Consider the following 22,510-nt stretch of genomic DNA (forward strand, 5'->3'; position numbering starts at 1 on the left):
TAATCTCTAAAAGTTGTTAAAATGCCTTGTATTTCTATATATTTTTTTTTTTTGAAGTTGTTCAGTATGTTAATGTTATTTTTAAAATAGTTGCTAGTTGGTTTACCTGTTTGCTGTTTGCTGTTTGTTATTGCTGATAGGCAGTAGATATTAACTTTTATGTTAAAAACTGTTGTTTCGAAATTTGAACACATATTTTTATATCTCGTGTTCAAATTTAAAAGGCAAAAAGTAGTTCCGAAAAATGGAAACAAAACGACACTAACAATTATTACGTACCTACCACAAACAGCAAAAAGTAAATAACAAACGGGAATGTGTGAACTAGATGGACTCTTAAACTACATTCGTAAACAAAATATTGGTTAAAATATAAAGTAATGTTATACCTTCGCACTAAAGATTAACTTGTCTATCTAGATAGGGATTGAGAATAAAGCTTTTAATGCTTTAATCAACGGAAATTAACAGTTTTTGCTATCTATTATTATTGTTAAGCTAGTAGAAGAATCAAATAAATCATTTCTCATTTATGATTCCAATTGTTTGAAAAAAGCTTATTACAAAGAGAAATAAGATGAAGAGCAATTGTTGGAAATGAAGAAGTAATTTATTTCCCTAGGCCTATCAAAATCAAATCAAATCAAATCGTCTTGGCCACAACCCAAGCTGAAGAGATAGCAACAAGCAGCATAGTAAGACTAGTGTCCTTTCCAACAATAGCCCAACTCTTGGCGGAAGGAGAATCCGCCGCAGGACCATCTGCTAACGGCCCCGGAGGAGATGCTATTGGAGAATCTAGAGATCCTGGTGCCATAGCAGGAGCAGGAGGAGATCCTGCGGGTGTGTCCGCGGCTTCTGGTGACTCAGCACTAGCAGGAGCCGGACCACTAGCCGGAGCCTTTGATTTGGAGGGCGAAGGTGCCTTAGCGGGTGCTTTGGATGGCGAAGAACTTATTGGTGGAAGAATAGCGTCGCTAATCTGCAAAACGGAAATATTAAAGGGTTGGGCAAAGACAGATTTAACGACGGTAATATCGATATTTGATCCTTTAACGGCGGAACCCAAAAGAACTTTGCCGTCCTTTTCGGTGACATTGACGAAGCCTTCTTGACCCTTGGCTAAGCCACTGGATTGGAAAAGAGTGGTAAGAGTAGAGGTTTTGTTAGGCAAACTTTTGAACCTATCTGCATCAAAATAATCCAAAATGACATGGACACTCAGTATCTTTCTCATCATTTCTGTTGATTTTCCTGAAAGAGCCGATAATTTGCTGTTGGCAACAACAAGAACAGTGATTGTTTGGCGGTTATTGATGTCGGCTGCTAATCTGGTTTGTGCTAACGCAGCATTGAAGCTGCTGAAATCTGAATCATCACCTAAGATCTTACTGATATCAAAGGCTGTAACAGTAGAGAATAGAAGAAAGAATGAGAAAAATAGAATTAAAAGCGAACACAAAGAAGACATTTTTCTTTTTTCTTTTTTAGTGACAACACAATTAAGAGAAGAGGAAGATGATGATGATGATGGTGATTAACTGATTTGGAAAACAAACCTTTATATGGAAATGAGTGGACAAGAAAAGGTTTCTATATTTGTCAGAAGAGCTGGTCTAGCTACTTGTCCGATTTTTTGGGAAGTTTTGGTCATCAATTTATTTTTATTTATTTATTACCAATATGATATATATGATATATGGTCAGGACGTGTTTTTATTTCTTTCTGAAATTACTTTTTTAGTGCCGCCTGCTAAGTTTATATAGTGGAGTTCACGGGTTTTCCAAGTAGGGCTCTCTTTTTTGAAAAATCATATAACATTGCCTTGCTAATTTATTTCATGTTCTATAACTTTGTTTGAACTACACTTGGAAGACAACTTTTTATTCATTTGATGAAATACTATTATTAATTAAATTCTCTAATCATTTTATTTGAATCAAAATGGCGACTTATGTTCAATACAGGATTGAAGAGGAATAACTAGAAAATGTTAATTTGCGTTTTGTTTTAATTTCATGGCATGTTAAACAAAGTTTGTAACTTTAATTAAATGGAGGTAAATCCTTTACCAAATTGTTCTTAAGTCTCCAACTTGAAATAACTCAAATGAGCAGACTCCAGATTACAATTTGATGTGATGTAATCTGAAGGGGACGTCTATTGAATGTCTGAAAGAAATGTCTGAAATAAGATAGAAAAATGATTAAGGAGGGCCGGGGACTGGCGACCCTACTCAAATGTCTAAGTTAGTGATGAGAATAAATATTGAGTACGAAGTTTATGTGAGCAATAGAAATAAAATAATGTACCTTTTATATAGTGTGTATATTGTATTTATAGGAGAATTAGGTTATGTGCCCTAAATGACACATGTAATTCTGCAAATCACGGTGTCGGATGCGGGTAGGAGCATGTGTGATATTAAGGTCTCATTTGACTAGTCCATATGGCTCCAACTGTTAAATTTTGGGGAAAATATGTCTTGTAGGTCCATGTGTATTTACAATAAATTGTGTAACGCCAGGTGTCCCCCCATCTGAAGCCTCTAGACCGAAGTGATTGAGGGCTTCATTGTACCGGATGACCGCATTTCAAATCCTTTTGGTTGTTGTCTTATGTGAGGATTGAAGGCAGCATTTGATTGACAATGAGGTAATAGGTGAAAATGTATTACAGTGGCATTAATTACTGACAAGTCATGCGTGACTCAAATGTGACGTGGTTTTATTGCTTTTATAGCGGACGCTCTAAATTCATGATATGTGTCACTTTAACATGTCGTTTCTCGTCAATCGATGTCATTATTACTGTCGTTTTAGACTTTTCAACTTCTTTGGGATAATGTAATGATTAAAAATCCAATTATTAATTTTGTTGCCTCATCATCTTCCATTGGTAGCCTATAAAAGAACAACCATCATAGGATTTTTTTTCTGCTTTTCCATGCCAATTTCTCCAATATTTGAAATAGTAAGTTTTCGTGCTTTCTTCTCTCTTTTATTTTTGTTGTGTGAGACGAAAGAACTCTTAAAATCTCCCTTTTTGGAAAAACTTGAACATTCGACCATGTTCTCAAACATACAAAACACGATAATGGCTCCTCAAAATTCCAAATCCACTAAACATGTTGAAAAAACTCAAAACATAGAAAAATAAACCTCATTGAAGCAAGTAAACCAATTTTTTTACGATCAAACTTCAATCTTGATTGCAAAGGAACCGATAAGGGTTGTGGCTTCTTATTCCAAGCTAAATAAGATGGAAGACAATCTTCCCTCTATGGAGCAGAGAGCGATTGATCATCCAAGTGTACTTGTGGTTTTTTACCCAACTTTTAAAGTGGGGGTTGTGTTTTCCTCTTTCCAATGATGTGTTGAAGGACTTCAACCTCTGTCCGTATCAAATCTCTTTGAACGCTTTGTTGGAGTATCTTGCCTTTGCCAAGATTTACGAATATCTAGACATTAACCTCACCATGCCCTTATTGCGGCCTTGTGGGAAGCTCGTAAAGAAGATAATAGATGATATGGAAAATGAGCATAGACCAAAGGGCTTTTCTAGTGGGTAAGACGCACTGTGTGAAAGACTTCAAGCCAAAGTGGTTTTGGCTGAAGGGTGACTGTCATTCCCGAAGGTGTCTATGCCAGTGCTTTTCCTTTTCAAACCACTTGGAACAAAGATCCTTGTAACTCGGGAACTTAGGAGCAATGTTTTCAGAACCGGACCGGACATCGAACCGGATTTATATTTGGGTCAGGGGTCACTTGGTTCAACCAAATGACTCGGAATGGTCGAACCGGATGACGTAATAAATAATTAAATAAAAAAATAATATTTATTAATTATATATATATATTAATTATATAAAAAATACTCTAAAAACCTTAGCAAAAAAAATTCATTATCTAATGTATGCATACTTCAACAACAGTAGCAGCACCAAAAATTTACTTCAACAACACAAAAGCACCATCAACAAAAAAAAATTTATGTAATATGCTGCACTTCAACAACATTAGTTTTTGTCTTTTTTTTTCATATGATTTGTTTCTTTGGAATTGGAAGAGTTTATTACGTTTAATTAGTTTTTGTCTTTTTTTTTCATATATAATTAAAAAACCGGAGTCAATCCGGTTCCCGGTCCGACCGCCGGTTCCCGGGTTGACACCGGTTTTACACGGGCTGTTGTAATTTCATAAACCCACATCCACCCAACCCGGATGGCAATCCGGTTCCCGGTCTGTCCGGTTCGACCGGCCGGTCCGGTCCGGTTCTGAAAACATTGCTTAGGAGTTAGTACAAGATTTGACTGAAGAGGAAGAAGCCGGTTGTAAGCTTCTAACCAAAAATTATGTCCAGTAGGATTATCTTACCATGATGGAGCTGGTCCAGACGAATATTCCCTCGGCCGTTCGTAATAGAAATAGGAAGATTGTCTACGGGCTACTAAAATCTCTATGGATGTGAGTGGTTTCTTAACTTCCTTTATGTTTTTGGTTTTGGATGCGGGTACTTCTGGTAACATGTTTGTTTGTGCCATCATGCTAACGCACCTTCGTGCTTTGGAAGAGGCCAATCCAGAGGAAGTGAACGTTAGAGTTGAACCTCTAATGTTTCTTTATTTTCTTTTATTGTTACTCACATGTCTAATTCCATTACGTATTTTTTGTTTCTTTCTCCCACTTTTTCTATTTGGATTATTGACGGGCTACATCACATATGAGTTGATAGTTTGCTTGTTTAACTTCTTATAAATTTGTCTTTGTTAATAATTGGGCTCATTTACTTTGTGGTTCTGAAAAATGTCAATGATAATGTAGGTACAGTACATGTTAGATCTAATTTTGTTCTCCAAAATGTACTTCACATATCTACTTTTACATATAATTTGTTATAAGTGGAAAGTTAATTTAAGATTCACATTTAGAGATTAAATTCTTTCATGATGTTTGTTTATTTCAGAGCCCACATTCTGTTATTGCTATCGTCATTGGCTTCTTTCATATACCTTACATCACGATCTTTCACATCTACTATTCTAGCTCAATATTCATGTAATAGTGTAAAGATTCTTTACATTTTACTTCCTTACAAACTTCCAATGTTGTACTTAGTGATAATTCTGCCCAATTATGGCACCATACATTAGGGCACGCTTCTATTTCTAAGTTGCAACATACATTTGTTATCTCTCAAACTAAATAAGTTTTTCATCAAAAGCTTTGTGCTCACACGCCTCAATAAAATGACATTGTTTAGCGTAAGCATAAGCATTTACTTGAAATTACATGTGCTCTTTTGTTTCATGCTTCCATACCTAAATTTTTTGTAAGGATTAAGTTATTTATCTTATAATATTTTACCCACTCCTTGTTAAAATGTTACATGATAAAGTTCCAAATTACAATTTTCTTAAAGTGTTTGGGGGTATAAATTACACCAATGGCTACTGAATTTCACTCATTTTCATATTATGACCATTAAACTTCAAAATGTGACATAAAGTTCACTTAACTTTACATTTTCTAACATTATAGCCACTAAACTTTAATTAACACCTCAAAATAATTTATGATTTCAAACTATAATTGTCCAACTATTGATGATATATATTCTAAGCAACTTTAATTCTTCAACCTTTTTGTTTTGAGGTCATTTAGGCGTTTTCTGGTTAGGAGAAAGAAAATGAATGTTTAGAGAGAGAAAGCTCCAGAAATTGTGATTTTGGAAAATAAAAATTTTGGTTCCATGGAAAATGTGGTTCTAAAAACTTTAATTCTTGGAAGTTTAAATTTGAAATCATTAACTGTCATTTTAAGGCGTTAAAATGTGAGTGACTTTTATGTTATGTTTTGAAATTTAGTAGTTATAAGTGGCCATAAGTGTCACTGTTATTTTTGTGAATCTTGTATAGTCTTTGTAGCAATAAAATAATTTTGACAGTTGATGTTGTATTCCATGAATATATATTTCCTTATTCTTGCTCTAACCCTAAATGATTTCTTGTTCCCATACCTAGTGCTCTTATTACTTCTCCTTGGCCTCCTACAGATCCTGCTTTATCCTCTAACTCTACTAATGAGCATTCCTATCCCAATTCGTCTCCTTGTTTCACACAATCTTGTTTTAGCTTTGACCAAGATTCGTACTCCTTTAGCTTCGCTCGATCAATATCATCGATTGATTGGATGTGTATTATATTTAATTTTACTCAAATCCTATTGATTGGATGTGTATTATATTTAATTTTATTCATATTGGATTTGTTGTTCAACAGCTTAGTCAATTTATGCCAAATCCTTGCTTTCATTACCTTGATGTTATTTATTATCTTCTTCGTTATCTTAAAGGTACCCCTTCATTACGGTCTTTTCTACATCGCTTCTATTACCCTTTTGCCTCTCCACTTATTGTGACGTTGATTGAGATCATTGTAAAAGAAACCTCCTGCTCCGTTAGTGGCTATTGTATTTAGGAACTTGCTTAATCTCTTGGAGCAACTCACTGTTAGCAAATCTTCTACTGAAGCGGAGTATGGTAACATGACTAGTACGTGTTGTGAACTCAAATGGATTTTTTATTTATCACTTGAACTTCATATTCCCTTTTTTTTTTACTATACCACTTTATTGTGATAATAAGATCGCTGTTTATATTGCTTTCAACCCCATTTTATGAATGCACTAAATATTTTACTTATCAATTGTCATATTGTTTGTGAGCATCTTTATTCGGGTTTCTTTACAAACCACACATGTCTATCAAACTTCAACTTATCGATCTTGTCACCAAACTGTTATCCTCACCTTCTCTTCGATTTTTTCTCTCCAATATGGGTCAGTTTCATCTTCACCTCTATCTTGAAGAGGGTATTAAAGTATATAGCTTTAGGGTATTATTGTAAATTCAATAGTATAAAATGGTCTTTAAATAATTTCTCTTGTAGTCCTATAAATAGTCCTTGACATCATTTAATAACGTATTGAAAATTAATTTTAATTTGTTTCTCCCTGAGACCTCTGGATAACAATAAAATATGAATTGAAACTGTCTGTACAATTTTGGGAAGATGAGATTTTGCTATTTGTATATTTTGATCTATGTTTTAATGCTTCATGATATTGCTATTTGCAATGGGTGAAATCCTGCAGCTGCTTCTGTATATAATTGAAAAAGATCAAAAATTTCATCAATTCTCACATTATTGTATTCGGAATCATATGAAATGGGAAATGATTTGTAGATACAATTTAAAAAAATAAAACAGAAATGAAATAATTTGAAGTTTGTGGGTTTAAATTTGAATAATTGGTTGACGGTGATTATTAGGTGCAAAATGTCTATAATAAAAAAAATACAAATAAATCACAAATAGCAGCAGTTTAAATCAACCGCCGCTGAAAATATAGGGGCTGTTTAAACCATGGCATCATTGGTATACCTCTACCATCGACAATGAACTTCGTCCCTAATCTATAAGTGTGGTTCCTGCTTTTGGCGACAGATTTGGATTGGGGACAGTTTTAAACCACCCCTAGATATCGGTCGTAAAAGGATTTTTTTTATTATTGCCACACGGGTCCACTATTAGTATAGAAAGCGCATTTTAAAACACAAACTGATAAAATCGGAGATTTATTTGATTTAGTGACAATTGTTACATGGACAAATTATATTAACCACAAATTTTAAACTAATTTATAGAGAAACCGACCATCTCAATTTTATCTAGTACTTGAGTTGAGACCTAAGTAAAGGGAAAAAGATTTAAACTATATACTATATTTGTCTCTGCGTTTATGAATTAATATCATGTTGAGTTGACAACAAATTCAAAATAGAGTAACATTTTCTCTAAATATCATTTTAAAAAAGAAAAGGTAGAAGAGTTGATTGAGACCACCATATACATTTACAAAACCTGCACAAGTAAATAAGTTTCTAATGCCTACAACGTACCAAAATAAACCTATGCTACAATAAATTCTATATTTTCTTTTTCTGGTCTCTTTGAACTTCATGCGGTTTGGAATTTTTTATACATCCATCCATCCAGCTGCAATTCAATGCTGAAATCACAACTGAAATTCAAATATCATACTTTAACCGTTGCCTCCCTGTAGTTGGCCAAATTTTGAGATGTGACCCTGAATTTTGATTTTTCTTATAATGTTGTACCCAGCATTTGACAATATCATTACAATTAATGTCCAGAGGGTCTAAGTCAAGATTTTGCCAAGCAAAGAGGACAAAAATATTGCTTTGCTGATAAACCAGTGCATATAGTATATTAAATATTTACCTGAGCATTTTCTGCCTTGTATTTTTGCAGTTCCTCTTGGGAACGAATGAGCCTGAAAATTTTAGAACATGACAAATTTAAGAGTTGGTAGAACATTGATAGAATTTCTGTGCAAGTAGAGATGCATTTGCTTGTATACCTCCACTGCAAATCAGTTATTTCATTAAGCATCTCTTTCTCCCTTTCACTAGACGCTTCTAGCTGCAAAATTTCACACAACATATGCAGCTCAATGATTAAAATTCGACTTTGTCAAAGATTTTTTTCATGTAAGATGCAAGTCATAAATCACAACTCTAGTAAAACTGGTAAAACCACCTTAAACTAATTCAAAATAGGGGAGGAGGAAAGAGTAAGAAAATTTGCAGGGTAATTGATTGCAAAGGCTGTTATGAACTTAGCCATATATCTTCAACAAGAAAATCCCATTTTTTGCTGATCCTTCATTACTTTATATAACTTTCAAAAAGAATTAATAAATGCACAAATAAGAAATGATCAACTTCTGCCATCAGAAATCAAAGCATTATCATGTACAAACTTAAACGTATGTCTATATCATATTATCTATAACTAACATATGCAATATCAACTCTTTCTATTAAATGATATACTCTTTTTTACTAATGCTTTAATACTTAAACTCATTTGTAGAAAGCAGACTATAGCTTTTCTTATATTTACCAGAACTAATAGCATTTGGAGTTGCATCATAATTTGGTTGGAAATTCTCTAAAGACAATATGAAGTGCTAATGTTACATACCAAGGATCTCTCTGTGAAACACAATTGTGCCTGTGCGTTTCCTCCATCAATGCTACGGTTGGCTGGATTGACAGAAGAAGAAGAAAATCAGACTAGGATTCCAATTTCTAATACAACAAAATCAAACTTTCAAACAAAAAAAAAAATTAAGTGAAAAGAAAAACAAAAAGGAAAAGAAAAAGAGAATTAATTGTACTTGAAGTGTCACAGAGTTGCCTCATTAGATTAAGGATATTATCCTGTTTAAGGGAAGAAGACCGAGTAGCAGCACAAAAACATCAACAAAAGAGCAAAATCAATTACTAAATACAGAAAGAGCAATTCATAAAACTACATTGGATGATACCTACCCTTTGGACAATATTTGTCTGCAGAAGAGCATTCAACTGTGTATATAGAGAAAGACCGTTAAGAATTGATGAAGAAATATCAGGTGATGGTGATATAGAAAGTCCAGGAGATTGGTGAAGCACCTACATAACCAAGCATAGTCATAAGAGAATGAAAACTAAGGTTTGAATAAAAAATTTATTTCAAGCATGTATCTGTACATGTTTTTTCGTCAAACCTTAGTTTTTCTTTAGTGAATTAATATTTACACAATTTTAAGTTGCATTCTTCAGCCCCATCTGATTGTGGAGCTAAATTGATAAAAGACAAACAGCTAATCATGAAATACTATTCCAGATGAACTCGAACTAAATTCAATATTTAAACTCAAAATTGGTGAAAGAAGCCAAAACACCTCCTTTAAAATACAAAAAAGTCTACCAGAATTTTGAATCCTTGTTCCCTACGAATTCATTCAAGAACAGAAAAATATTTGGTAGCATGGAAGGGAGGTGGAGGAGAGGAAGCAACAGGGCTACATAATCCTCCATTCATCCGATTCCTTAGAGCAGAAAGAAACCATAGTTCGATGGGGGAGAAAAGCATTGGTGATGTAGAACCTTAGGTTCTCACGTGAAAAATACTTCAATTCAACATAAAAAGGTAACCCTAATAGAAAGAAACAAAATAGAAAAAATCATAAATGGTCCCACAAAAAATACTAGCTATGAAGATTCCTGTTACTACAATTGTTGAAGGGGGAATGATAGTTGCGCATGTCTTTTTCTCCCAGATGGAGTTGGGTCACAATCAGGTCCAAGCTATGCCAATGGAGCCCGAAGTAAACAGCATCAATTGGTCATAGAATTGAGAGCGTGGACCACTTCAATGAAATTTACTGAAGGTAGGATTCATGACTTCAAATGGCTGTTCTATTTAAGGGTGGAAAAAAGAAAAGAAAAGAAATAATAATAAAATAAAATAAAATAAAAAGCAAAACATATATAGCAGAAAGTGGAAGGAGAAAATGAAAAGGAGTTTGAAGTGAAAAAACGCCCAACTATCTGAACTTATTTGAGGCCTTCTTGGAAAACTTGCACTTAATTGCTAGACGTTTTGTATTGCTATTCCAAAGAGAAAAGGCAACTTATCTCAAATTGTTTGATCTTCCTAGAACTACATTTTTGTGAGATCAATATTCATGTGTTCTTCTTAAATAAAAGGCAGAAAAATTGAAAGGTAACCGAGAGCTGGAGGAGAGATATGAGAAGCTCGATTATTTGGTTTGGTTTTATTTTGCTAGATAATTATGAACTTCTCACCAAAATTGGCAAGAAATATTGGGGAACATTTTATCGAAGTAGAGCATGCAAAAACGTGCTGAGAAAGAGAAGGTAAGAGTAAAGTGTTTCGAATTTACTTTAGCTTAGAAACAAGGAGGACCAAAGGCAATCAGCTATTCTAGGTTTCAAGAAAATGGAAGATCATATTAAATCTTTTTAATTGACTGAAAAACAGAAAATGTAATGTAGACACGGATTTGTCACAAATATGCTGAAATACGAACCTGCATACTATGACTCTTTTGCAGTACAGGCAATGGAGGCACCTGAAAAGGAAAGGTAGTTATATCCTGTCAAGACAAAAGAATGAAGGCTAGAATCCTTCAAGTCACCTTTTCTATACCAACATTCTCCGAAGTAACTTTGAAACGGCCTCTTTGCTGAACTATTGGTGGTTTTGTTTTCTCATCCTCATCATTGTTTGGTGCTGCAATTATACTTTGATTAAATGGGAAATGAAGAATTGCCTTGTCAGAGTTAAAATTAAAGTTATAAAGAGTTCAGATCAATGAAAAGCTTCGAGTTGCACATTAAAATAAATCATAAAGAGTGAAGACAGTTCATATACTCGCCTGCTAATTTAGGTGCTCTAGGTTGAATTTCAGAAAGTACATCATCATCTTCTGGACTTGCATTATTTTGTGATTGGTTTTGAACCTTATCACTGTAATCCAAGAAATTTTGGTCAGTACAAGCAAAGGAGCATATTAGTATAGGTGCATAATAAGACAATAAGATCACATAATAATAATAATACTAAGTGGAGGATTCTCTCCCCCTTCCGTCCCTTTCTTGCTCCAAATTTCATCATGAAAATAAATATTTTAATATTCCAAATCAACAGGGAAAAGATTAAAATCTGCTTTTAGTAGCCTAAGAAAAACTACCAGAATAACTTAGGTTAATTATTTTGGCCAAGTGGTCCCACACAAAGAGCCAGCGGAAGTTATGTTTGTTGGATCTCCAAAGTATTTCTCAAAGTAAAGTAGCATACCCATGCTTGAGTTAACATGAGAACTATTATAATTGAAGATGACAAGACCGATTAACATTGGTGGTCACAGTCAATCACGCAATCTGCCAGTAGAGCGTTGTTATAAGAAACATCTTCTCCCAAGATTCTCATGAATGATTGATGATAAAGTAGAGGTTAGGACACTGTTTTGTCTTTTACATTCTTCACTAGATAGAACAAGCATAAAAGTAGATGTGACTTAGAGGTCCCAGATGCGTCTTTTCCTCCTAGAAGGGAGAGGAACAAACAAAAACTGACAAGGGAGGTTCATTTCCCGCACTAGTCATGTCAAAGTCAATTTGCGGATTGATTATGTTCTTACACGTCTAGTATTAATCAAAATTGTTACTGATATTTGAGAAGACTATATATATATATTATCATTGTGACAGTCATTCTAATTATTGTCATCTGTGTCCATATCACACATTACATCAATATTCTCTTTGTCAGCATTTATATAAACTTCTCATTCTATTTTTGAATTTTTTTTTTCTTGAAAAAAATTATGATAAACATTTAAATTAGTAAGAGACAATCCAACTCTAACCCCAAAACTCAAGCTCCATTCATTCAACTCTTGGGCATGGTTCCACAAGAGTTGACATGTATTGTTGACAGGGAAAAAAAACACCATGTTTATGATTAACATTAACCACTGTAGTTAGATGTTGATATCCATTTGTCAACATCCATTAGTTGCAGTGCACATTAAACAACTTGAAAGACCCAATAGTACAGACACCATAGCATATACAAGAATCTTATATTCAATAACTAGATAAACATCTGATTAGTAATGGCAAGTACTTCATATAATCAATTCAAGCAGCTGTCAACAAATTTTATGCAATGAGTCTTAAAACACAATTATTGTAGAAGATTCAATGTCTAACCTTTCCTCTTTGATAGGAGGAACTGCATTCTCTGGTAAGTTAGACCCACCCATTTGACCTCCCGTTTTGTGTTGACAAGCAATAGAATCCAATTGTTTACCATTGATCTCAAAAATAGGTTTTTCAGTTACACTGCTATCCACGCTAAAATCAGGACGGGGTGAAGGATTAGATGAACTAAGTTGTTCGTAGCATGGACTCGCAAGAGAGAAGTCATCATCGGATTTTTCACCTCTAATTCTGGAAAGCAAAATGTGATGGTACTACGTCAATGTAATGAAAAGCACTTCCCATAACAATCGATTGAAAACAAAAGACATTCATCTTAAACTCTAAGGCATTTTAACTTTTTCCTTGTGGATGCACTGTTATTCTAGATTCTGACCCCTCCCACGATGAAACAACAACAGAATCCAATTGTTTTCCATTGATCTCAAAAATAGGCTTTTCAGTTACACTGGTATCCACGCTAAAATCAGGACGGGGTGAAGGATTATATGAACTAAGTTGTTCGAAGCATGGACTCGCAAGAGAGAAGTCATCATCAGATTTTTTCACCTCTAATTCTGGAAAGCAAAATGTGATGGTACTAAGTCAATGTAATGAAAACCACTTCCCATAACAATCGATTGAAAACAAAAAGAGATAACATTCATCTTAAACTTAAGGCGTTAATTTTTTCCTTGTGGATGCACTGTTATTCTAGATTCTGACCCCGCCCATGATGAAACAACAATAATAATTAAAAAAAAAAAAAAAAAAAACTGTGTGTTAAACATCGGTTGGAACATACTTTATATTTACAAATGAGTTGATCATTTGAAGAGGAGCAGGTCTGCTTCGGGTCATACCATTACCATCCTGTTGAGTTTACGACCAGAAGGAACCCACAGAACCCATTAAATCAAATAAAGATCATAACTCAAATATATTACAAGATTCCAGAGCAAGAATGCCAAAATACCACTTCTGGAACTTGTCCCAGCAACTGAGCCTCTAATTGCTTTTCAGGAGCATCAAGTGTACACAATGAACTTGAGCTTCCTCCCAGGGTGTCAGATGCAGAATCCTCAACATCTTGAATCTGATTGGAAAAACAAAATTTGATCTAGGAAAATCTACTCATAGTTTCAACTTGACAGTTTAACCAGAAAAAAAAAGGATATTCTACGTACCAGAGAAGCTTGAGCTTTCATGTCATCGAGATTAAAATTCCAACCACTGATTCCTCGCTTGTACTCATTCTTCACAAGTTCAATAAGAAAAAATATTAAAAGCTTGGTACTAAAGAAAGATGAAACACTAACAAGCAATACAATAACATAAAAAAGGAATTCTGATGGAGTAAAATATTATTCTACTTGGAAATAAATAAGGTTATCCATAAGAAAAAACTAAGATGATCTTATTAAAATAAGCATATAGAAAAAGTGCACAAACTATAACCAAAAACAAATTAACCATTAAATACACAACCGCATACCAACTTGTAATACAATCATGAACAACACTAAATTGTATAGAGTAGCTGTTATTTATTTGCCAGAAGACCAAATTTCTACATAAAATCATATATGTTGATCTAAAACTTGAAAGGTTCACAGGAATTCAACAATATACCAGAATACAGGGAGGAAAACTTATACTACATTTTCATTCTTCCTATTGTATGGTCACAATTATCTTGCAAGGGAAGATACATTTCACATTCATTTTTATACAACATAAATGATTGCTAATGACAGCACAAGACTTGGGTAGAAAAGAGCGAGAAGGGTTCTATCTATATTTGATATTTCAGAAATAAAAAAAATGTAAAATACAAACCAGAACCAAATGTAAGCAATTTATGGAAAAACACTAACTTCATAAAAAGGTTCAGTTTCTTTACATAATCAATTAAGGGAAAAAGGAAAGAGATGAAACAATTTTAATTTTCATCATGTGATCAAGATTGAAAGTTCCAAACCTGTGATATTTCCTCCTTTTGCCCATCCGGCATCTTCTTTTGTGCAAGCATATCCTCTTCCTTCCTCTATATGCCAAATGACACAGGTGTTATGTTTGCAATGCAAATCAAAAGAGCTTATAAAAAGCAATTCTATTTGAAAGACCATCCCCATAATTAGATAGAAACCTTCAATGCCTGTATACGATCGCCAAGAGCAGGCAATCCTTCCAAAAGCGTCCTTGCTATGTAATCATTTGACCTTGCTTGCTTAAAAAAGGAGTGCTTTAACAACTTCTTTGCTGAAGGCCTTTTTGACGGATCTTTTACCAAGCAACTAGCTATCATCTGCTTAAAAGACTGAAGAGGAAAAACCAAAAAAGAAATACATGAATACAAAAGATACACCAAAAGATGATCAACTTGCTTGCAGAAACCACACCTTAGAAAACTTCTTGTCCCTTTCATAGTCCAAGCTAGGGGGTGCATTTTGCAAAGTCATAAGCAACACCTTTTAAGAGAAATTTACTTCAGACTGTAACTAGACTAAGAAAGCTTACGGAAAAAGCTGCTATAATGTCCAAATATAATATAATATAATATAATTATTCAAAAACCTTCATTGGAGGATATTTTGAGAAAGGAGCATGCCCATGAGCAAGTTCCAGACCAGTTATCCCAAAGGACCAAATATCAGCCCTGCAGGAAATTTCCGAACAGAACATCACAAACATGCTAACAAACTAGTAATGACATGGAGGGGGGGAAGAAAGAAAAAAAAAAGGTAAACTAACTTGAAGTCATATCCATGCAACTGCTCCATGACCTCAGGGGCCATCCTGCAAAACAAAGACAAAATGAAAAATCCAGCTGAAATAAACCTTGAAAACAGATGTTTATAGATTAAGCAACCAAATAACTGAAACTGATTTAGCTTCCAAGAATTCTTCTAATATCTTCTGTACAAAATAAAATGGAGACCCGAAAGTCATATTCTAAGAAAGATACCCCCGAAAGACAACAGGCTTCCACATCGTAGTGGGGAAAAGAACGATTCTAAGAGGAAAATTTCTATTATAATTCTGAACCATAAAAATGATAAAGTTAGACTCTTAAATTTGGATGTGAATGAATTACTTCAGTAATTCTTGCTTTTTTATAGCTGCTATTTTGTAAGATAGGTTGATTCTGATCGCATCTCTTCTCAGTAATACATACTCCTATATTCTGTTCTGCAATACTAAATAAACTTTACAAAAGTTTATAATCTCTTCTCAATGATATTGTGAGATTCTGATCACATCACTTCTCAGTTATACATTCTCCTACATTCTGCAAAACTAAATAAACTTCACAAAAGTTTATAATTTCTTCCCAATGATATCATGAGGGTAACCTACTACTAATTTTGTTGCTGCTACAACTATAATCTTGGAATATAGAATTTAGGATGTGCATATAATGCTACAGTTTAGATGCCTGCAGAATTCAGCTTTAAGCATGATAAACAATAACTATAAAATGAGTCTGGTTGATTTATAATAAAACTCAAGTTACATTTTTATTAAGAAGAAAACAATTCAACTTGTTAATGTTTGTGAATTCTTAAGGTAGAATCATACCAACAAGGGGTTCCGACAAATGTATTCCTCATACGTTGCCTATCGCCCGAATCAAAAAGGCAAGCAGACACGCCAAAATCTCCTAACTTGACTGCACCACGTGCATCCATGAGAATGTTTCCTGCCTTTGAAAACCAAATATTAACAAAAAAAAAAATTAGTTAATTAATATTTTTGCAATATATTAACAGTTAGCAACCTCATAATTCATTCAATTGATATGACAGTATTTAGGCTTTCTGATAATACTAGACCAAGCAAACTTTTGATCCAGTAGTAGAACTTATTAACATAACGTACTTCCTGACTAACCAACTAATTTATAATAGTTTTCTACAAGTTTACCCTAGCCACCAGTCATCGAAATATATTCCAATCAGCTTGCATGCATGTTCATGTAGAAATATGTGATCCTATCTGGATCAGGAAAATGATTTATAACATCACCTCCTTTTACAATTGCATCCTTAATAAAATATCCCTCTCCTACCATGGTTCATCTTAAACATAACCTATTAAATTTGAAGTTCAAAACTATAACAATCAAACTGAACAATTGCACACCTTAAGCTCCTTAGAGCATCTCCAATGCAAGCAACCTCAAAAGTCGCCAAAATTTAACACATCATTCCAAAATATGGTATTTTATTTTCTCTCTCATCCACATCACTTTAACCAACTTTTATTTAAAAAAATTGCTCCAATGCTAAGCAACTCCAAAAGTTGCCACTATGGTCCCACAAATCATTATTTTATTGTTTAAAATTATATTTTTTATTGAAAAAAAAAAAAAAAAAAGAGATGGCAAAGATGCCAAAAAGTGGCAACATTGCCATAAAAAAGCAAGCACCCCTTATCTCTCCAATGCATGACTACTCCAAGCACCCTCCACCTCACCAAGCACTTTTCTAAGCACTCCCCATTGGAGATTCTTTTGTGGATAATTACAAATCAATAACTCACCTTAACATCTCGATGTATCTGCCCATGATGATGAAGATACTCTAAGCCCTTCAATACCTCACGGAGTATTGTTGCTATCACCATCTCCTCAAATCCATCCGGATGAGCAGCCTTCAATATGTGAAGACAAGAACCCCCAGACATGAATGGCATAACAACCCATAGATTATGATCAGAAACAAAGGAGCAGTGTGATTTGAGAACATTGGGATGATCAACCAAGATCATTGTTTGTACTTCACGAGAAATATTACTCTGTGGCCAGCAGATTTGAAAAGAAAAAAAAAAAGAAATGAGCATCAGAAACAACTTATGTGGATTCAACTATGAACAAATATGCAAAATAAAAATTAAGCATTTTAGAACCAACATAACAGATACAGAACAATCCAGATGCATAACTAATTCACATGAAAAAATCCGTGACTTGCAATTTAGAGCTAACAAAACCGTGTAGTACTTACTACAGAAAACATCAAATTAGAACAACATTGGATGAAGGAAAACACTACTAACATGCTTAAACATGTAAAATATGAGAAGCTCCATCTCTCTTGACAACCGTTTTATGTATTGCTTGTCATTAACGTACATAGTAGTACAAACTTGAGATGCAGAATCTTTTCATAATTCTATAAATTTGGGTTTTCTTGCAGCTCTAGTTTTTCTTGATAGCCCAATTCAAGATGTAATTATATATTATAGGTTAGTAACGCCAAGCCATTCAGCAAAATTTGATGGACCCATTGCTTTAGCATTTAATAAAAAAAAATAAAAAATAATAATTAAAAAGATTGCAAATAGCTAACCCTGCCTTCACAAAATCCCATTTAAGTTTAATGGCACTGCTAAAATACTTTTCATCACTATACTATTTAGCAGAATCACGATCACCGAAATAAACTGATGCATACTTCCTCTTTTGTACAGTAGAGAACTTTTCAAAAAAAATTAAAAATTAAAAAAGAAGAAAAAAAAAAACTGTCATTAAGTTATTAGTTTCCATGCGATGCGGTCCCCTAGCTGAAAATATAAATGTAAATCTGTACAATGCTAGTCTCCTCACTCTCCCACTCCTCCCAGTTCTTCCCATAAATTGAAATCTATTTCCCCTATTTCAGTACAATACCCGTGCATGCTATTGTTTCACCACCATAACTTTATACCTTTATAAAAAACTTTAAAACAAAAATGAAACTTTTTGAAAGTTCCAATGCGAAAGGTGATTCATAAAATGAGAAGGAACCAAATTATCCAAGAGACAAAAAGAAAAGGGAATTACCAGATCAATATTATCGCGTTCGAAGTCGAGAATTTTGATTGCAACAATCTCAGCGAAGGGAATACATAAAGCCCGATGCACAGCGGCGCTTACGCCCTGGCCAACTTCTTCGTAGAGAACATAAAACTCCGCTCCAATCGGATATTTCTTCTTCTCCATTGTTAACTAGAAATCACGAAATCTCCCTACAAAAAACCTCAAACCTTCCAGCTGAAAAACGGCAGGCAAATCCCAAAGTCGACCAAATTCTGGTTATAATCACATAAATCGATTTAAACAGCGAGTTAGAAAGCAAAAATGGAATGAAAAAAAAAAAGGAATAAGAAGAAGAAAGAAATGAATGGTGGTGTTACCGTTGATGTAGTGGGTACTATTATATCCATTGACTGGAATGCAATGAAAAGAAAAAGTAACGGCGAAGATATGTATAATGGAAGGTCTCACATGAAGGAAAGGAAAAAAGAAAAGAAAAAAAGAAGAGAAGAGAAGAGGATCAGGATCAAGGATGTTGGTGTTCCCCGTGAAATGTGAGAAAAAGCGAAGATATCGGATAGCCGCTCAACTTTTGCGTCATGTCTATATGTATCATTAAATTCTTTCTTTATATAATTATACGTATCCATGGATCCCGCCACCTTTTCTTTCATCATTGTCTTCACTTTTTTAGTCTTTATCATCCTTTTTTTTATTTTATTTAGGGTAGGGAACTTCAACCTAAATAAAAATTAGCAAAGAGAATGTATTTAACTAACCCCTTTTCATATCAAACCAAATCAATATTTTACCTCATTAAAAGGAGAATTCCCCGTCTAATATACCCAACCAAAAATAAATAAACATCAATTTATGAAGATTATTGGTATTGACAAATAATTATATTTAAATGGTCTCTTTTAATTATTCGAATAAATTGCACCGAAAATATAATAAAATTTCTCTATTAGAAGTTACGGATTAATTTCTTCCAAAAAAAATATTAATAATTAATTTTTCAAAACGAAAAGTAACCATTAAATGTATTTTTTTCTCATCAGAATTTATGCCAAAAAATGATTTTTTTACAAAAACAATTAAATATATTAATGCCATAAAAAAAAATCAACAACTCGATAACACAATTTTGATCGCATGGATTTTAATAACTATATAGTATTAGAATTTTAAGATGGAGATTCAAAACAGTTTAAAGCTTAAATTTAATAAATCTAGATCTAAGGGTTTGGTCATTAAAGTTTATGTGAATACTACTGTTGAATAATATACATAAAAAAACACCATTAGAAATGTTTCGGCCACTAAAAAATAATAACATGCATTAAAAAATTATTAAATTTTATAAAAACTATTATAAAAATAAAATAAAAATAAATTACTTGCATGACCGTTGAGGTTCGTATAGTCAAATTCTAACTGAAGAAGTTATTAGACAGATTCAATCACAATTATAACAGATTTAGGTTATCGGATTACCTCTTGTAACGCAGATATCCGTAGATGTATTAAAAAGCAAAAGATATGATCACCATGATCTTGTATTACTAGTGACGTTCAACTACACCGATTAACGGGAGAAAAAACGATTAATCTACGATCTAGATGCGTTGAACAGAGAGATTGCGAGGGGGTGACGGCTCACTCAAAGGGAGAGAAAGGCTAGGTTAATTTCTTATTCTCTTCTGATGTAACAATTGCTGGTCCCGTGTAACGTAATAGGATTATGATAACAACCCGAATTATTCTTGAATAAGGAATAAGGAAAAATTAATAGAAATAATGGCAAACCATTAATTATTCCTTCTAAAAGAGATATTTATGCATGATTAATATAGAATTAATGACAATTATTGCAGAATTAATGCAGGGTTGAATATATAAATAATGAAGAAAATGAAGGAGTTTCTAGCATTATGCCACATCACGTGGACCATGGCGAGATACGCCATAACAAGATACGCCCGATGAGAGCGAGTAGTGGAGACCCACCATAGCTCTCAAGGAGAGCGTACATACGCCTTGACGGATCAAAGAATACGAAAAGGCGCCTTTATTACCATCCATGAATGGGAATAAATACAATTAAATGGCAATGAATAGCCATTAAAGGGGAATAAAGACTTGACTGTTCGAATACCTCAACTCTGAGGGTTTTGATACTAAATGCTGGGATTAATGGAGAATTGATAGCAATTAAAGATGAGTAATGACCTGACTCTTCACCTGCTTCCCCATTAATGCTGAAGGTTACAGAAACCTATATAAATACCCCAGCTTCCTAGGATCAAAGGTACACTTACTGATTCTCTACTTTTGTACTTATATTTTATTCTCAGAAATATTACTGACTTTGGCATCGGAGTGTCCCCGGCCGATCCCAACGGCGCCTCACAGGGAAGTGCTCCGATCAAGGATTTTTCCACAAGTTATCAGATTAGTTCCAAGGGGGGGTTAGGAACTAATATAACTTTTTCGCTTAATAATGCTGACTTAATTGAATGTCTGATAGTTTAACTCAGTTTTGGGTCAGCAAGGTTGAGTGTGATGTGAGACAGCTTTAATCAGATGCTGACTAGAGCTATTTCAGTTGTGAGTTGGGAAGTAACACTTAAGTCAGTTTCCAACTCAGCACTCAGATTACTCAGCTTCAGCTTGTAAAGATTATTTACTGAGTAATTTTAAGCAAGCAACACATACACATATATATATATATATATATATATATCAAGAGAAAGGGTTAGAGTTTACTAAGCAGACTTATCCTGGTTCGGCCTCTCCGCCTACGTCCAGTCCCCGGAATCCTTCCGAGCTTTTTCAATCCTCTACTGATCTCTTTAAAGGTAGAGCACAAACCGTTTACAATAGCAACTGGGTATGCAAGAGTACCATCCTCTATTCGTCTGCTCAATCCTATCTACCACTGAATACTATAACCGAGTACTCAGCTTCTCTCTACCACTGAGTACTATAACCGAGTACTCAGCTTCACTCTTCTAACCTTTTACAAATGATAAGAAATTGTTCTTAATACAACAAAGAACACTTTAGATGACAGAATCAATCTAGACTTTTACACAATGATTGGAGGTTGGTGTAAGAGCTTGCTTTTTCTATTCAGACATCTTCTATTTTGGATTATCACTTCGTGAAGATTTTGCTTGTCTGTATGTATATCTCTTGTATATGTCTTTTTTATCCAAGTGATGATTTGGCCTATTTATAGCAATCTTTGGGGTGCCAATGATTTGAATTCTGACATAGCCGTTGTGGGAAGAACGGTCTTCTTCGTCATCACGTGGTCAGCTTCCAGAGCTGCAGGTCAATCCTGTCTTCTGTTTTTACCAGACGCCAGGTTTGCCAGATTTGTCTTCTTTCGCCAGGTTTGTCTTCTTGCACCAGGTTTGTCTTCTTGCCAAAAGCCAGATGGTCCATGCGTCTCAAAAAGGTCCTTAATACGGATTTCCAAGACTTCTGATTTGTGTCAGACCTTGTCTGCCAAGTTGACGGATTATTGACGCTGACTTGATTATTACTCAGCTTGACTCAGCGGCTTCGCCTTCAAGCTTTTCTGAAGAAGACATTTCTTTTCTTAAAGCTGAGTTGCGTTCTTACTCAGCTTCTGTAGTTTGACTTGCTTATGCTGACTTTGTTCTGTCTTTCTTTTATAGACTTTCAGTTCATGTTCTCGTTAGTTAACTTACTCAACATTGAACAAACTCATTAGTACAATTAAATCAAAGCACTTAGATTTAATTGTTTTAATCATGGGAATAATTTTGTCAAATCAAAATCATGTGGAAATGTGTTTCAACAACAATAAGCTACTACGCTAATCCTTAAATATAGGTAGTAATTAGGGTGCAACCCTAATCACTCCTTATAAGAATCTGGCCATGTCCATTAATGGGCAGACCCTAATATTCTATCCATTAACGAATATAATTCTAACATCCCCCCACTTGCATATAACTGAACTCATTCCTTATTTTCCAATGGAGCTCGTTGCTATCTCCTTTTGCCTCTCATTCCCAATCTCTTTCTCAATC

The 22,510-nt window shown here is 34.1% G+C and overlaps 2 protein-coding genes across 6 annotated transcripts; both read right to left on the reverse strand.

Annotated features, from left to right (window-relative positions):
- Positions 1-516: 516 nt before the first annotated feature.
- Positions 517-1,608, reverse strand: LOC136224153 (fasciclin-like arabinogalactan protein 14). Its single transcript, XM_066012417.1, has one exon. It carries the CDS (start codon positions 1,469-1,471, stop codon positions 644-646), a length of 828 nt encoding a protein of 275 aa, XP_065868489.1. The 5' UTR covers positions 1,472-1,608; the 3' UTR covers positions 517-643.
- A 6,244-nt stretch (positions 1,609-7,852) lies between these two features.
- LOC136223123 (serine/threonine-protein kinase BLUS1) lies at positions 7,853-19,044 on the reverse strand. Of its 5 annotated transcripts, none has more exons than XM_066010949.1 (22): positions 18,824-19,044; positions 18,471-18,718; positions 17,189-17,443; positions 16,226-16,350; positions 15,398-15,442; positions 15,221-15,302; positions 15,046-15,114; positions 14,793-14,963; positions 14,625-14,690; positions 13,831-13,899; positions 13,620-13,739; positions 13,449-13,516; positions 12,656-12,895; positions 11,317-11,408; positions 11,077-11,171; positions 10,969-11,010; positions 9,422-9,457; positions 9,268-9,310; positions 9,072-9,133; positions 8,446-8,507; positions 8,307-8,358; positions 7,853-8,151 (listed from the first exon to the last, which is right to left on the reverse strand). In XM_066010949.1, exons 2-22 carry the CDS (start codon positions 18,627-18,629, stop codon positions 8,107-8,109), a joined length of 1,998 nt encoding a protein of 665 aa, XP_065867021.1. In that variant the 5' UTR covers positions 18,630-18,718; positions 18,824-19,044; the 3' UTR covers positions 7,853-8,106. The 5 variants fall into 5 exon arrangements, with proteins under 5 accessions (XP_065867021.1, XP_065867017.1, XP_065867018.1 ...); XM_066010945.1 differs by having other exon boundaries at positions 9,422-9,544; XM_066010946.1 differs by having other exon boundaries at positions 7,853-7,925; positions 9,422-9,544; positions 18,824-19,043.
- Positions 19,045-22,510: the final 3,466 nt, after the last annotated feature.

The sequence above is a fragment of the Euphorbia lathyris genome, chromosome 3 (assembly GCF_963576675.1).
Source record: "Euphorbia lathyris chromosome 3, ddEupLath1.1, whole genome shotgun sequence".
In the NCBI taxonomy this organism is placed as follows: Eukaryota; Viridiplantae; Streptophyta; class Magnoliopsida; order Malpighiales; family Euphorbiaceae; genus Euphorbia; species Euphorbia lathyris.

Bases quoted from the DNA above. Each gene is read 5' to 3' on its own strand.
- LOC136224153 (XM_066012417.1), bottom strand. From the start codon at position 1,471: ATGTCTTCTTTGTGTTCGCTTTTAATTCTATTTTTCTCATTCTTTCTT.
- LOC136223123 (XM_066010945.1), bottom strand. From the start codon at position 18,629: ATGGAGAAGAAGAAATATCCGATTGGAGCGGAGTTTTATGTTCTCTAC. The intron at 14,691-14,792 runs GTTTCTATCTAA...TTTGGCATATAG, and splicing joins ATCGTATACAGGCATTGAAG to AGGAAGGAAGAGGATATGCT. The intron at 11,172-11,316 runs GCGAGTATATGA...GTATAATTGCAG, and splicing joins TAGAGCACCTAAATTAGCAG to CACCAAACAATGATGAGGAT.